General features: G+C 39.2%; 1 protein-coding gene across 1 annotated transcript; it reads right to left on the bottom strand.

Moving 5' to 3' along the window:
- Window positions 1-646: 646 nt before the first annotated feature.
- LOC140943951 (melatonin receptor type 1B-like) lies at window positions 647-1,970 on the bottom strand. The gene has a single exon (XM_073393058.1). The coding sequence runs from the start codon at window positions 1,868-1,870 to the stop codon at window positions 818-820; it is 1,053 nt and encodes a 350-aa protein (XP_073249159.1). The 5' UTR covers window positions 1,871-1,970; the 3' UTR covers window positions 647-817.
- Between the last annotated feature and the right edge of the window lie 12,831 nt (window positions 1,971-14,801).

Genomic DNA, 14,801 nt, shown 5'->3' with positions numbered 1-14,801 from the left:
AGGCCTGCGACCGTGACCAAGGCAGTGACAGATCGCTTGACACTGAAGCATCAAAAGAAGAAGAAGATAAGAGTAAAGACAAAAGAGGCCATGACTATGAGACAAAGAATGTAAGCGAACACAGATTCAGACGTTTTAGCAGTAATTCTGCAGAACAAAATAATTCTTCTTCCTTGTAATTTATATGTACAATTCTGAGGTGCATAATGAAAAGTCAAAAAAATACTGTGTTTTTTCCAGGCGACCAGAAGTTTTATTGAAAGCCTCATGTGTAAATAAAGCCATGTAAGTTGTATCGAATAAAACCTGTAAAATTCTATTTCTTCTGTTTTTAACCACGATTAGTTTAGTGGCTATTTTAACTATTTTTTTTATCCATTTGTTGATGGTGAAAATAACTTAAAAACTTAAAATTAATGTTTTTATTGTTGATCACCTTTACCCAAAAGGATAAAAATGTTTAGTTTAGTATTGTAATCCTTTGATCTCTTGCTTTATTTTTTAATTAGCAAAAAGTGACTAACATAATATGCAAAACAGTGAAAGGTTTGAACACAGCGAAGGTTGAGCATGATTGTCGGGGCAAGTGTAGTCCTGAATAGAGTACTAAAGTGTGACGTCATACAAATGAAATTTCTGAGCCGAGGGAAAAAGTGTTCACTTTGGTCAGAAGAAATTGTGTTCTGTAGCGGTTGAAATTCTAATGTCGTTTATAAGCCCACTAATTATGTTAAAAGTGCGCAAAATACAATATCTTAATTGCTTCATATCTAACCAGCATTTCCATGATGGTATGACATTACAATTTATAGTAATTTTACATTCTTTCTTCGTTCAAATTTTCCTTTTTGCGAACTCTTAGGGAATTTTCACTGAATGTTGTTGTTCTAGATCTTCCCTCCACTAAGAAAGGTTCTACGGCCACTTGTGTACGGCAGTGGCTGCAGCGTAAAATCTTGAGATATTCCTTCTGAAAGTTCTTATTCATTACACCGTATATGACCGGATTCAGAGCACTGCTTATTGTGATCAAAAAGCTGTATGCTAAGTAGGCCTCGCGAGGAAAGCTCCAACGTCCTCTTATTGTGTCCACGACGTCTATCAACAAAACAGGGGTCCAACACAGAGTAAAGAATATTACTATCGCAAATAGCGTGCGAGCAATCTTGATATCTTTCACTTTTACAGCCCTGCTGGTTCCATGTCTACTTGACTGAAAATTATTGCTGTGGTTGCCAACAGATTTAAAGATTTTTAGGTAGCAATAAAAGATGACATTGGATGGAATACCCACGTTGACAGTCACCAAGAACGCCGTGAATGGCCCACTATTGACTTGAAGGTAGCAGAAAAACTTGGATGGATGAAAGATCATTTTATGCCCGCTGAGTACGTAAGGCAAAGGAGTAAACAGGGAATAGAGCCAAGATACTATGATTATGATCGTAGTTTTTTTCTTAGTGAAAAAGCGACGGTACTTACGTTGATTCACAATTCGGAAGTACCTGTTCACTGCCATGATGGTCAGCGTTTGTGTGGAGGCAACGGCCATGGTTATGGCTATGTACCCTTGGTATTGACAAGTTGCATCGTTAAAAGGCCAGTCGGATGTTGATATCGCTAAAAGACCCAAAGGACCAGAACAGAGAGCTCCCAAGCCAAAGTCTGAAACAGCGAGCGATGCAACAAGCATATTTGGAATTGTTCGCATGTGACGGTTCAGAATCATGATCAGGAGTGTTGTGAAATTTCCAACAAATAAAATGGAGAGAATGAGAGCAAAAAATCCTGATTCAAGGATCACTTCTGTTTTACTTCTTGCCTTGAGCTGTTCCATCATTTGTTGAAGTTGGGCTTCTGGGGATTTCATTTTTTAAATCGTCAAAAAATGATCAATTGGTCACCCAAGATCATGAAAAAGGTTCGTGCTCTCAGTACAGCGTCTCGGGATTGACAATGTCACCAGCATTTTTCAGACGCTTATAATTAAAAGAACGTATAAATGAAAATGAAAATTAAAATAGAAATAATTAATACCCTAGCCTTCCGCAAGCATAGTGCGAATAATGAATAGTTTTCGGTTTGATGTGCATTGCGGTTTGCTTTTTTTTTTTTTTTTAGCATCTGGTTTACGGTTTTTGAACAAAACAAGAAAGCGGTTTTTCGGATTCGGTGTCCCATGTGGTTGATGGTTTCCAATTTGGTTTTCAGTTTCTTCGTGCACACATGTCCAATACACTCGGCGTGAGTCGGGTTGTCTTCAAGGGGATTAAGTCAGATCGCCACCGGAACCGGAAATGGGCGCAAGGCGCTTGATCAGTGGTACCGGAAGTAAGAAGTTAACAGGAGCGAGCGAGGGTTGAAGATATTGGCCAGGGCGTAAAGAGCTAGGGTAGCTCCTTACGCCCTGATATTGGCAAACAGACTCGATCGGATCCGATGGAGACAGTTCGTTTATAATTAACGCTTATAATTAAAAGAACGTATAGTTGACTAGAAATTAGATAATATTGATATTATGAGAGTAAAATTGAAAGCTAGGAACACGCCTACATGACGTAATATAGCAATGTAAGATGTCAGTATTACCTTTGAAAAATTAAAATAGAAATAATTAATACCCTAGCCTTCCGCTCGCATAGTGCGAATAATGAATAGTTTTAGGTTTGATGTGCATTGCGGTTTGCTTTTTTTTTTTTTTTAGCATCTGGTTTACGGTTTTTGAACAAAACAAGAAAGCGGTTTTTCGGATTCGGTGTCCCATGTGGTTGATGGTTTCCAATTTGGTTTTCAGTTTCTTCATGCACACATGTCCAATACACTCGGCGTGAGTCGGGTTGTCTTCAAGGGGATTAAGTCAGATCGCCACCGGAACCGGAAATGGGCGCAAGGCGCTTGATCAGTGGTACCGGAAGTAAGAAGTTAACAGGAGCGAGCGAGGGTTGAAGATATTGGCCAGGGCGTAAAGAGCTAGGGTAGCTCCTTACGCCCTGATATTGGCAAACAGACTCGATCGGATCCCGATGGAGACAGTTCGTCCTGGCAAGAGTCGATCGGAATCACCGGAAGTCAGCTCGCGACGGACTTATAAATATCTTTAAGCCATAAGGCGAAACAAGTGGGCTACACATGTAATATACGTAGTTCTTAAAGCCATGAGGTGAAAAAAGTGCGCTACACATGTAATATACGTCGTTCTTTAAGCTATGAGGCGAAACAAGCGTGCTACGCATGTAATATACGTCGTTCTTAAAGCCATAAGGCGGAACAAGCGCGCTACATTGTGTAGTAATATACGTCGTTTTTAAAGCCATGATGCGAAAAAAGGGTGCTCCACATGTCTTAATTAAAGCCATGACGTGAAACAAGCGCACCATACATGTAATATAGGTCTTTTTCTTTTTTAACCAAGAGATGAAGCACGCTACACATGCAATATGCCAGTGACGCGAAACAAGTGCGTTACGCATATGTAATGCTGCGTTCTAAAAGGTAGAGGACAAACAAATACGCTATATGAGCAATATGACTCGTTCTTTAAGATACGCGGAGGCTAAATAAGAGCGCTACACTTAAAATGGAAGTTGTTCATAAAGCAATCGGTAGAACCCAACAGACCACGCAGGCATGTACCTCTCTTTTTGAGGCATGGGCGAAGGAAGCGATTTGAAATGGACCGCTGGTTAGATTTGGTAATGATATGATGGCCTTTTTCTACGAGTTAAGTGGCACGAATTGAGTGTGTAGGCATACCACTATTGACCCACTTCCCCGTAATGGACAAGAAGGATAACTATTCCATCATATTTTATCTGGCCAGCTGAAAAATTTCTTATAACGCAAATCAATGACTTCATACTCTTAATATCGTCTCATTTCGTTTTATTCATTTTACTTCGTTAAAATAAGGTTTGTTTGGAGAGTAACTGAATGTTATCCAAATCAGTGGAAGACTTAAAAGTTAAAGTACAGTAACAAGAAATCTTTCAAATCATGTTTGCAAGTTGAAAAATGCTCTAGGTAGAAAAACAAAAGGTAAATGACCTGAAAATACATTTTAAAATTCTCTTTGACATGAGTTCCATCATAGTTAGTAGTGGAGACCTGGAGACAGACCGTGAACAAGCCAATGTTCTTTGTTCACAAATGGTAACTGAATAAATTAATGAGATGATTTTATTGGTCTGTAAATTCAAAATGATACGATTGCTATTCAACGTTGTGCACAGTCAGGTTCAAAAAAGCTAACAAAAAAATCTAACAAAAGAGTCTAACGGGTTTCATAACCATTCCACTTTAATAACTATGGTTGAATGGAATAGCACTAAGTGAAACATGATGCGTAACACAATTTCAATTCGTTATATCATGAAAAAAGGGATTCATGCTTTTAAAGGCAGGAGAACGGCAAGGGAAAAAAAGAAATGCTGCAATAATCTGGGGGTATTAGTAAGATTAAAACATTGGATCAATGGAATAGTATTTAAGTGAAATGTTGGACTCAGTTTGAGTGTGCGTATTGGACAACCCTCCGGGCACGTGCAGAAAGGTTCTGGGTTCCAGATTGAGCGCGAGGTGAGGTGCACGCGCCATCAAAAACATGCGTCTATGACGTTAGCTTTTAATTCTGCAACAATTCATGAAGGATGAAGTGGAAAACGTTATTTTCACTGGTGCTTCTTGCCCTAGTATTGTTGAAAATCAAAATTTGTAACGGTTGAGAGTGGCCCTCTTTTTGTGGACTTCACTTAATTGTGTTCTGAATGTCGTTTGTTGGTATTTTGAATGCGTTTATTTTGTGCATTCTTTTTTCCTTGAATTAAGCTAGCACAGCATCGTCTGTTGGATGGCGAATTTGAAAAATATTTCTTTGTTCAAGCGCAAAAATTGCACAGCATATGCACAAAAATTATTCCGCACTATCTTACCCCTTGCAAAAATTTTCAGCAGGAACAAAGCCCGTTTCTGCGGAGAAAGACAATGAAGAGTCAGCAACAACCGGCATAGAACGAGGGAACATCTATCCCGGAAATGAGAATAACATCTTTACCACACGCAACCTTGCAATGCGAAGATTGGCCAAAAGACATAAAACTGGTGTTTCAACTCGTACTGGAGTAAGACCTTCAGCTTCGTCAACATTCGAGCGAGTGCGACCACCATTTGCTACAGGCAAGAAATATTTTTAAATGTATCTGGTAACTACCTAGAACAGTTTTTCATATTTCCTTTACAACTTTCCCAAAGCAGTAACTTTTAGACTGAAATGCTTTGGTTTTGACCTTGATTGGCTATTTTTTTAGCCTTATAGTTGTTATTTCGAGAATTTTTCTCTTGAGGGGAGTATAATAGACCTTTTAAAGACAAAAGAAAGTTTACTTTAATTTGTAACACCACTTTAGGTTTTAATGCATCAGTAGACGTTAATATCGAGACCAAAAAATTGCCACGGCCGGTTGTTCAAAAGATGGATAGCGCTTTCCGTTAGATAAAACTATAATCAAGGGATAACGCAACTGGTTTTCGTACAACTTATATTCACTGGATAACGATTTTTCCGGTAGATATAGCGCTATCTACTTTTTGAGAAATTGAGGACGGAATGGGAACGTTTATCATACCGGTTTGTCTGTTAAAGCGACCTCATATCAGGGCAGGATATTATGAAAGCACCTCTTGATGAGTGTTATCCAGAACCTAAAACGCTAAGAGGTGGCTTATTTTTCCCTTGTTAAATGATATCTGCGTTTTTATCCTTCCAGAAGTACCAATCCAGAGAAAAGTTAAACTGCCAGTGATCTTAACACCCTTACCGACACCAGACGAGGACAGGTTCTTTTCGAAGACCAATGGAGAAGGTGCTGGCTATGGTTCATCAAAATTCAATACTCAAGCTAAAGACAAAAGCGATACAAACCACGATCATTCAGAGCATGCGCAAGATATTCCTAAACCCCGAATAACAGAGCACGACCGCCCAACACAAGGTGGCACCAACTCTAAGGCGCATCAGCACAAACCAGGCGCGCATTACGAGATGCCATCCTCAGGCCTCCGTTGGACTGCGTACCATCTCAGGACTGGGGATCAAAACGAAAAAAAAAAACGTTACAAGAAGAGAAAGAAAAGAGTCGCACCTCAGCAAATTGACGATGATAGGGAGGAGCCTGTTACTGATGAAGACGATGAAGAAGAACAGTCAAGATCTTCTGTCAATTTTGCATTGGTTGGTGCTGGTATAGTGGTGTTCCTGTTCATATTTGCTGGACTGGCTTGTTTGTGGTATGTTGCTTTGATTTTCTAATGAAAGAGACTTTCCTCGTTTGTGTGATCGATGTAATCTTAGGTTCTTTATGAAACTGTCTTAGTCGTGGCCGACCAATGCCAACTGCCAATGTTTAATAAGAATGTTTTAAGACAGGAACTGATGATAGTTGACACTGTTTAGTGATTGCTTTTAAATTCACCATGAACTTATAACTAATTTTTTTTACATTCCGTTTACATAAAGGTAGAGCCGACTTTAAATTGGTAAGCCTCGCAAAAAACAAGAAAGCAAATCATGTAGCTAGTAGTTTTGTTTAACACGTCTTCATTGGCGGATTTATTACTAGGTTTGCGTTACGATAAACTAACTTGTATATCGAGGACGTACGTACTTTTTATGTTCCAGCAGGATTTGTAATACCTTTCCCCCAATTCCTCCACAAGATGTTATTTCCGAGTTATAGATATTGAGTCACGGAAGTTTTGTCAGTTAAAGCTGGTTTACATAAAAGCCGTCTAAAAAAGTATACATCTATCAGAGTTTTGAGTTAGTATTAGTTGTCAAAAAGAAAAAAATATATGTAAAACTATATATTTTTTTCTTTTTCACAACTAATATTAACTCAAAACTCTGATAGATACATACTTTTTTAGACGGCTTTTATGACTAGAATATTTTATTAGGTATTAACCCTTGATAAAATAATCTAGTCTAAAATTATAGTAAGGAATCAAAGAAGCTGGGGAAGCAAGCAGTTCCAATTCAGATTTAAATAAGTTCATTGAGACTTGCATTCACGCAAATTCACGAGTAATTTTTTTTCCAAACGAAATTCGCCCATATAGCCAAAACGTTTTTTGGTTTTGGGAAGAGGCAGTTGAAATCTAGAATAAAAGCTCCTTGAATTATAGGTGGACCCCATTTTCAAAACTTTGTGTTATAGGTTCTCAGGTGCGATATTGTTGTACTCCTTGAACATTTCTTCAATTCTGCGTATAGAGAGCTCGTCCCATCCAAGCTCTTGGAGTAGGGGGCTGAGATAGAATCATAACTGGAAAAGGTTATGATCCTAGCTGCGCGGTTTTGTAGTTTTTGAAGCTTCAGAGAAAATTCTGAATCTAGCCCCTCCCAAACAACGCTGTAATAGTCAAGGTACGGTCGGATGAGAGAGTACACTGTGTTTCGAGGGTCGACGGAGGAACAAATTGTCTCCCGCTCCGATTGCGCTGATTAATTCTCTATATGTGGTGCCCGTGTAAGCGCCTCGTCAAAGCAACGTGTACACCAACAGATTTGGTAGATGTTGCTTTACAGAAATCGGTGGATGTTTGATTCTTTCTAGTCTCACTGTCCACTCAATCAGTTTGTTAGAAGTCTTTCGGCTGCTCTCCTGCCCCTCACCACCGTTCACAATTATAGCACTTTTGCTCTTTAATGTCACTTGCAGGAGAACGTGTAAGAAAAGATGCTTACGGAGAAAACACCGTGACCTGACTAACTCCAGCGAGCGGATTAGCCAGGAAGAGAAAATAAACTGCGGGACGCGGACATCAAGGGACTCTGATAGTCATCAACCCAAACCAAATCCGTCATCTTACCAACTGGCAGCCACACACTTTGATGCCCAATCACCATGGACCGTAACAGACACTCCCCCTTTGATGGCAGTTTCTCCTGGAGAAAACAATTGCGTGGTCGTCGATATTCCTGACTCAAATCTAGCTTCTGAAGCACATACTGCTTGTTCTATTGTTGATCTCTCTGAATCCAGTCCAGTTTGTGTGGTTGTTGATGCTCCTCAAGCCGATTCCCACGCGGTTGTTGATGTACCTGACTTGAGCTCTCCGGACACCTCTTTTACCTGTTCTTCTTTATCTAATGCGTTTTCGTGGTTTTCTTCATCATCTTTGACGTCCGTTTCCTCACTTGATATAACTTCAGCAGAACCGGAAGCCTCATCTCTGTTTCCAGAACCTGTAGCCCAGTGCGAAAAACCCTAAAGGCAGAAACTGAACTCAACGACGACCAAATAGTCTCGCCAACCGTTGAACTGGAAATAGTTATCGATGTGCTACCATCTGAGCCTCCGATTCCACTGACCATCGAACCAGAGTCTTCTTTACCCTCGGCGGAAAAACAGGCACTCCTGGAATCATGTCTCTTGATTCATCCGGCCTCGCCCAAGCAATCTTCGCTCGTCAGTTTACCTGCTTCCACCTCTGACGAAGCAACCCGAATACTTGCCTTGGAGACAGAAAATGTTAACTCATCCCAACTCTCTTGCAAAACTCCTCTGGCAGTGACAGGTGATGTAATGTTGACTATTCGAGACGAAGGTGAAGTTTTTCTTCGTGCATGCAAGACATCAGGAGCTGAAACTACAATGATGACCCGGAAGAGTGAGAATGAAAAACACGTTATACGGAACGTGGAAAGTCGAAGTCCTGCAAGTTACACATCTGGCGTGTCTACAAAAACCTCTGCGCAAGATTCCAGTGTGAAAGGTGATGTTAAGGATAGTTGTGCAGCAAAGGCTGAAAACGGCAACGATGGCGTGACATTGATTAAAAACGTTGCTGTCATTGACACTTCAGGAGCGACAGATCTGCCTGAAAATCCTGAGACTGAAAAGGAGAGTGAAATCTCTGACGTCACCAGCCAGGAAAAGGATGGCGTCATGGTAATCGGAAACGGCACAATCGAGATTTCTGGCCTGACTTGGTGCAATAAAGAATTCCTAACGATGACCATGGGACGCAATCACGGTGGTGAGTCTTTTAACCCTAATGTCTAACTTCATAGTCTCATCTGTTCTCCCTATCACATTTTCAGTAGAAGAAGTGGAGAGAATTTGTTGATTCAGAAATATCAAGTCGATTCACTTTCTCTGATCATGTTGTCAAATCCCTTGATCATTGTCTTATAAAGCATTGATATTATAAGGAGAAATTTCAAGCTGATCACTCTTAGGGTTTTAAGTATTAATAATCAAATTTCTTTTTGTAGCAAAAACACATGACATTTACAGACAAAATCTGCACTTAAATCAGTAGCGAGCGCAACCTTTGTTCTTTCTTTTGCGTCTCTTGAAATGGAAATGAGGTTGTCTCACGCTGTAATCACTTTCCTTGTCAGAAAGGAAATTAACGAATATCAGTGTGTTCAACGGTGTGCGGAATGAATGCAACAATAATATTCGCAGTTTTACTTGATACAAGCTTTCAGTTATTTCAACATCGCTCTGGGGACGACGTCTAGGTGTCCTGAACCTGGGGCGAGCGAAAAAATGAACCGCGTGAAGACTGAAAAAAGAGTCCTCGTCCGTTTCTTACTATTGAATTCGCGGGTTTTGTTACTGTTACCAAAAATTCAGATTAGCTCTTTTTGTTGTTTCACTAAAATTTTTATCCTCTTCAATCTTTTAGGAACTCCTTCAACAGTTACTCGGTCCTTGGAAGAAAACAGCACTTCGGAAGGGAATAGTTCTTTATCTGCTTCAAATAGCGAAAACAGAGCGAAATTGATGGTGGGTTTTTATTCAAGAAATCATTTATTCTTTCTTTGGTGCCGATAACACAAATTTCAGTAAAAAAAATAACAAAATGTTTTTACTAGACGCGAACTTCTTTAAAAAGTAGGGTCCTTCGGTTTGAAGCTTTATTTTCTCAAAAACATTAACCAGTAATGAAATAGGATATAAATATTATTATACGTTGTACTCTCTATCATTGGCTAAGAGCCTACAGCTATTTTGGAACCGCAGCGCAACTTACAGATTACTTAGTTATCTGCTACCAGATAACTGACTAATCTGTAAGTTTTGCGTGCAATGTATCATTTCCAATGACAGAATCATGCAATTCAGGTTCGTGATGCGACGGTATGTTTATCGTTATTTTTTTCAAAACAATTTATAATAAGACAATCATTAGATTCGGTTTTTTTGATATCCGGAATGATCAAGGTCTCGGTAAGTGTTATAAGGATCGGCCTTCGGCTCGGCTGATAAAAACTGTTGAAAAATAAATCTGATCGATGAACATACAACCAGAAACTATCTAATTGCCATGTAGAAATAACAAATAGCAAACGGTAAGTATAAATGAAAGGGAAAAGTTGGCCAAGTTGCCCAATCAGTTCACGTTTGTCGTTTGCCGTAAACGTGATTTTAAACCACTCTATTATTTCCTAATTTCACTCATCACCAATTGATTAGCTATGATATTTCTATCTTTAATGGGTTTTAGGATCGTCCCGATGCAGAAGTTTATGAAGTAAAACAAGGTCCTTGGGAAGCTGACTTACGGTCACCAACAAATTTTGCCGGAAAGGAGAATGAAAGGAGAGAAAAGGAGATCTCGTCCTCGGTTACTGGTACTGGCGAAAAGAAATCACAAGAAGGAGAATCTTCTAAGGAAAGTGGAAAGGATGAGAAGAGAAGTAGTGATCAACGAAGACTGCGTAACAAGGTTAGTGATGTTGTTAACCAGAAACAACTAATTCCCTTGTAGAAATAATAAATAGCAAACACCAAGTATAAATCAAAGGGAAAAGGTGGTCACGTGGTACAATTTCACGTTTGCCGTAAAAGTGATTTTAAACCTCTCTATTATTTCCAAAATTGCACTCGTCACCAATTAATTACAGATACTATTTTTGTCTTTGTTGGGTTTTAGGATCGTCCTGATCGTGCACTGTACCAGCCGCCAAGAAAAGGTCATTTGGGAGCTGACCCACGATCAACAGCAAATTTTGCCGGAAAGGAGAAAGAAAAGAAGGAAAAGGAGATCACGTCCTCGGTTACTGGTACTGGCGAAAAGAAACCACAAGTAGGAGAATCTTCTAAGGAAAGTGGAAAGGATGAAAAGGAAAATAGTCACTATCAACGGGTACAACGAGTGCGTAACAAGGTTAATGATTTTGTTGGAAATACATTGTATTTATGGTGATTTCTGTGAACCAATGAGTCTCAGTTTAAAAAACGAGTCCAAAGTTCAAATTGCTTGGATCTTTCCTGTATCCAGACAAATAATCTGAAAGCAGAATCTAAAACGTTTTATTATATAGACACCGATCAAATACCAGGATTTTTTCAGTCACGAAAATTTGGTATCCGGTGAAGACACAATTTTTATCTTTCACATGTGAAGATATCACGGTTGTCATGGTTACGTCAGTCTCAGCCCATAGGAAAAGTGCATCACAGCATCTCGCCATCGGCGTCTATATAATAAACAGAATATTACATGCCCGCTTGTGGATATGAATTTTATCTAGCACTCGTGAGATATCGAGTTGAACACGAGAAGATAAAATTCGTATCCACGTGCGGGCATGTAATATCCTCTACATATTACAGTTTACTTAAATTAACATATAGCCCTTCCTTTTTTAAATCACAACAGAAGCTAAATAAAATGTACATTTAGATAGATCAATCGATTTTTGTGGGTCGCATACCAGAGGTAACAATCACTGAAGGTATATAAACGTTGGCTGCTGTGTTTTTTGTTTATTTTTTTTTCTTTTTCTTTGCCCAACCCTCAACTCTGCCGGAGCAGTCCTACCCTTGCGCTCTAGATTTTTGCGTACTCCATTTCTCCTCCTCTATCAATGGAGAACTAACGAAAGGAGACTCTGCTCACAGGGTGCCCACTTTTCTAAATCACATCTTTCCACAAGGCTGCAAAACCTAATTGTAGGGCTCAAGTAGTGCTAATACGGAATCACAAGTTAAATGTTCAACACTCGAATGAAGATCACTAGTCGCACTTGCAATTTGTCTGGACTAAGAAAACAGCCGACATGTCGGCACGTTGTTTTACCAAGAACTGACGTCTGCGAAACGAGCACAGGAATTATATACCTATGGCGTGTCACTACTCAGATTTGGGCGGTGTTTCTGACTGGTCTTGTCGCGTGGGAAATTTAGTTCAGCCAATCATGGAGAAACACTACCTAAACCAGGGCAGTGACACGTCACGTGATTTTAAACCTCCTTATTATTCCCAAAATTTCACTCGTCGCCAATTGATTACATATACTATTTCTGTCTTTGGTGGCCTTTAGGATCGTCCTGATCGAGCACTGTACCAGCCGCCAAGAAAAGGTCATTTGGAAGCTGAACCACGATCAACAGCAAATTTTGCCGGAAAGGAGAAAGAAAAGAAGGAAAAGGAGATCACGTCCTCGGTTACTGGTACTGGCGAAAAGAAACCACAAGTAGGAGAATCTTCTAAGGAAAGTGGAAAGGATGAAAAGGAAAATAGTCACTATCAACGAGTACAACGAGTGCGTAATAAGGTTAGTGATTTTGTTAGAAATAGTTATGGTGATTCCTGTGAAGTATGAGTCCCTGTCCAGAACCAATGAGTCCCAGTTTAAAAAACAACGAGTCCATAGTTCAAAGTACTTGGACCTTTCATGTATCCAGACAGTTAATCTGAAAGGAGAATCTAAAACTTTTCATTACATAGACACCGATGAAATACCAGGATTTTTCAGTCACGAAAATTTGGTATCCGGTGAAGATACAATTTTTATCCTTCACATGTGAAGATATCACGGTTGTGATGGCTACTTCGATTCGGTCTCAGCCCATAGGAAAAGAGCATCACAGCATCTCGCCATCGGTGTCTGTATAATAAACAGAATATTACATGCCCGCTTGTGGATACGAATTTTATCTAGCACTCGTGAGATATCGAGTTGAACACGAGAAGATAAAACTCGTAGCCACGTGCGGGCAGGTAATATCCGCTATATATAATTATTACAATTTGGAGAAAACGCGGGTGAATTGGAGAGATTTAGGGTCACGTTCACGGCAAAAGGCTAGGGGAAAAGGTGAGATGCAGGTTGAGAACTTTCCAAATTTAGGAAATAAACCGTTAAAAACTGTTCAAAATATATCTGATCGATCAACATAACCAGAAACAACTAATTCCCATGTAGAAATAATAAATAGCAAACACCAAGTATAAATCAAAGGGAAAAGTTGGTCACGTGGTACAATTTTACGTTTGCCGTAAACGTGATTTTAAACCTCTCTATTGTTTCCAAAATTGCACTTGTCACCAATTGATTACATATACTGTTTCTGTCTTTTGTCGGTTTTAGGATCGTCCCGATCGTGCACTGTACCAGCCGCCAAGAAAAGGTCATTTGGGAGCTGACCCACGATCAACAAGGGACACTATTGCATCGGGTACGTTCTTTAGCCGTTCAGTCTCAGATTGAGTAATAAGGTCTGGGATGGTGTGTTTAACTTTAATTCTGAGTCTGTGGTTAAACGCCTATGATGTTACCATTCAAGTGAAACTTCTTCAGCAGTACTTTCGCATGTTACTATTTATTTTGTATGTAGTTCTAACTTTTGTGTTTGTGGAAACACTTCTATGATGATACTAATCAAATGAAACCTCTTAAGCCGTACTTTTACGTGGGGGAAAATTAAAGTCCCTACGACTTTACGTTTGGAAATCCTCTGATACGTGATACACGGAAGGCGTGTTAAAACGATAGTGTCGGGACTAGCTACGATTACTCTCTGTTTTTAATTTTGTTTTGCTATGAAAATACATCACCCTTCCTCGTGTGAATACAACTGAACAAAAAGATAATTTACTACCCCAAAAAACCAAGTCTACACAAGACTGTTTTCCAACTGCAATATGCTGTCGTTTCAATTTTTGCTTTTTCGTTAATTATTATTCTTAGAAAAAGATAAAAGCAAAGATGTCAAGACGAAGGAAAAGAATCGAGAACGCAATCAGACAAGGAAGATTCGCGATGATAAACCACGTGATAAGGATCGTTACAAATATCGTGACGACCACAGTGAACGTGACAGAGATAGAAGAAGTGATCGTGGCCGTACGCAAGATAAGGCCTGCGACCGTGACCAAGGCAGTGACAGATCGCTTGACACTGAAGCATCAAAAGAAGAAGAAGATAAGAGTAAAGACAAAAGAGGCCATGACTATGAGACAAAGAATGTAAGCGAACACAGATTCAGACGTTTTAGCAGTAATTCTGCAGAACAAAATAATTCTTCTTCCTTGTAATTTATATGTACAATTCTGAGGTGCATAATGAAAAGTCAAAAAAATACTGTGTTTTTTCCAGGCGACCAGAAGTTTTATTGAAAGCCTCATGTGTAAATAAAGCCATGTAAGTTGTATCGAATAAAACCTGTAAAATTCTATTTCTTCTGTTTTTAACCACGATTAGTTTAGTGGCTATTTTAACTATTTTTTTTATCCATTTGTTGATGGTGAAAATAACTTAAAAACTTAAAATTAATGTTTTTATTGTTGATCACCTTTACCCAAAAGGATAAAAATGTTTAGTTTAGTATTGTAATCCTTTGATCTCTTGCTTTATTTTTTAATTAGCAAAAAGTGACTAACATAATATGCAAAACAGTGAAAGGTTTGAACACAGCGAAGGTTGAGCATGATTGTCGGGGCAAGTGTAGTCCTGAATAGAGTACTAAAGTGTGACGTCATACAAATGAAATTTCTGAGCCGAG

The sequence above is a fragment of the Porites lutea genome, chromosome 7 (assembly GCF_958299795.1).
Source record: "Porites lutea chromosome 7, jaPorLute2.1, whole genome shotgun sequence".
In the NCBI taxonomy this organism is placed as follows: domain Eukaryota; kingdom Metazoa; phylum Cnidaria; class Anthozoa; order Scleractinia; family Poritidae; genus Porites; species Porites lutea.
Note: the sequence above shows the minus strand (reverse complement) of the source record. Positions and strands in the feature narration are given on the sequence as shown.

What these genes read in the sequence shown, in the direction of transcription:
- LOC140943951 (XM_073393058.1), bottom strand. Translation starts at nt 1,870, where the DNA reads ATGAAATCCCCAGAAGCCCAACTTCAACAAATGATGGAACAGCTCAAG.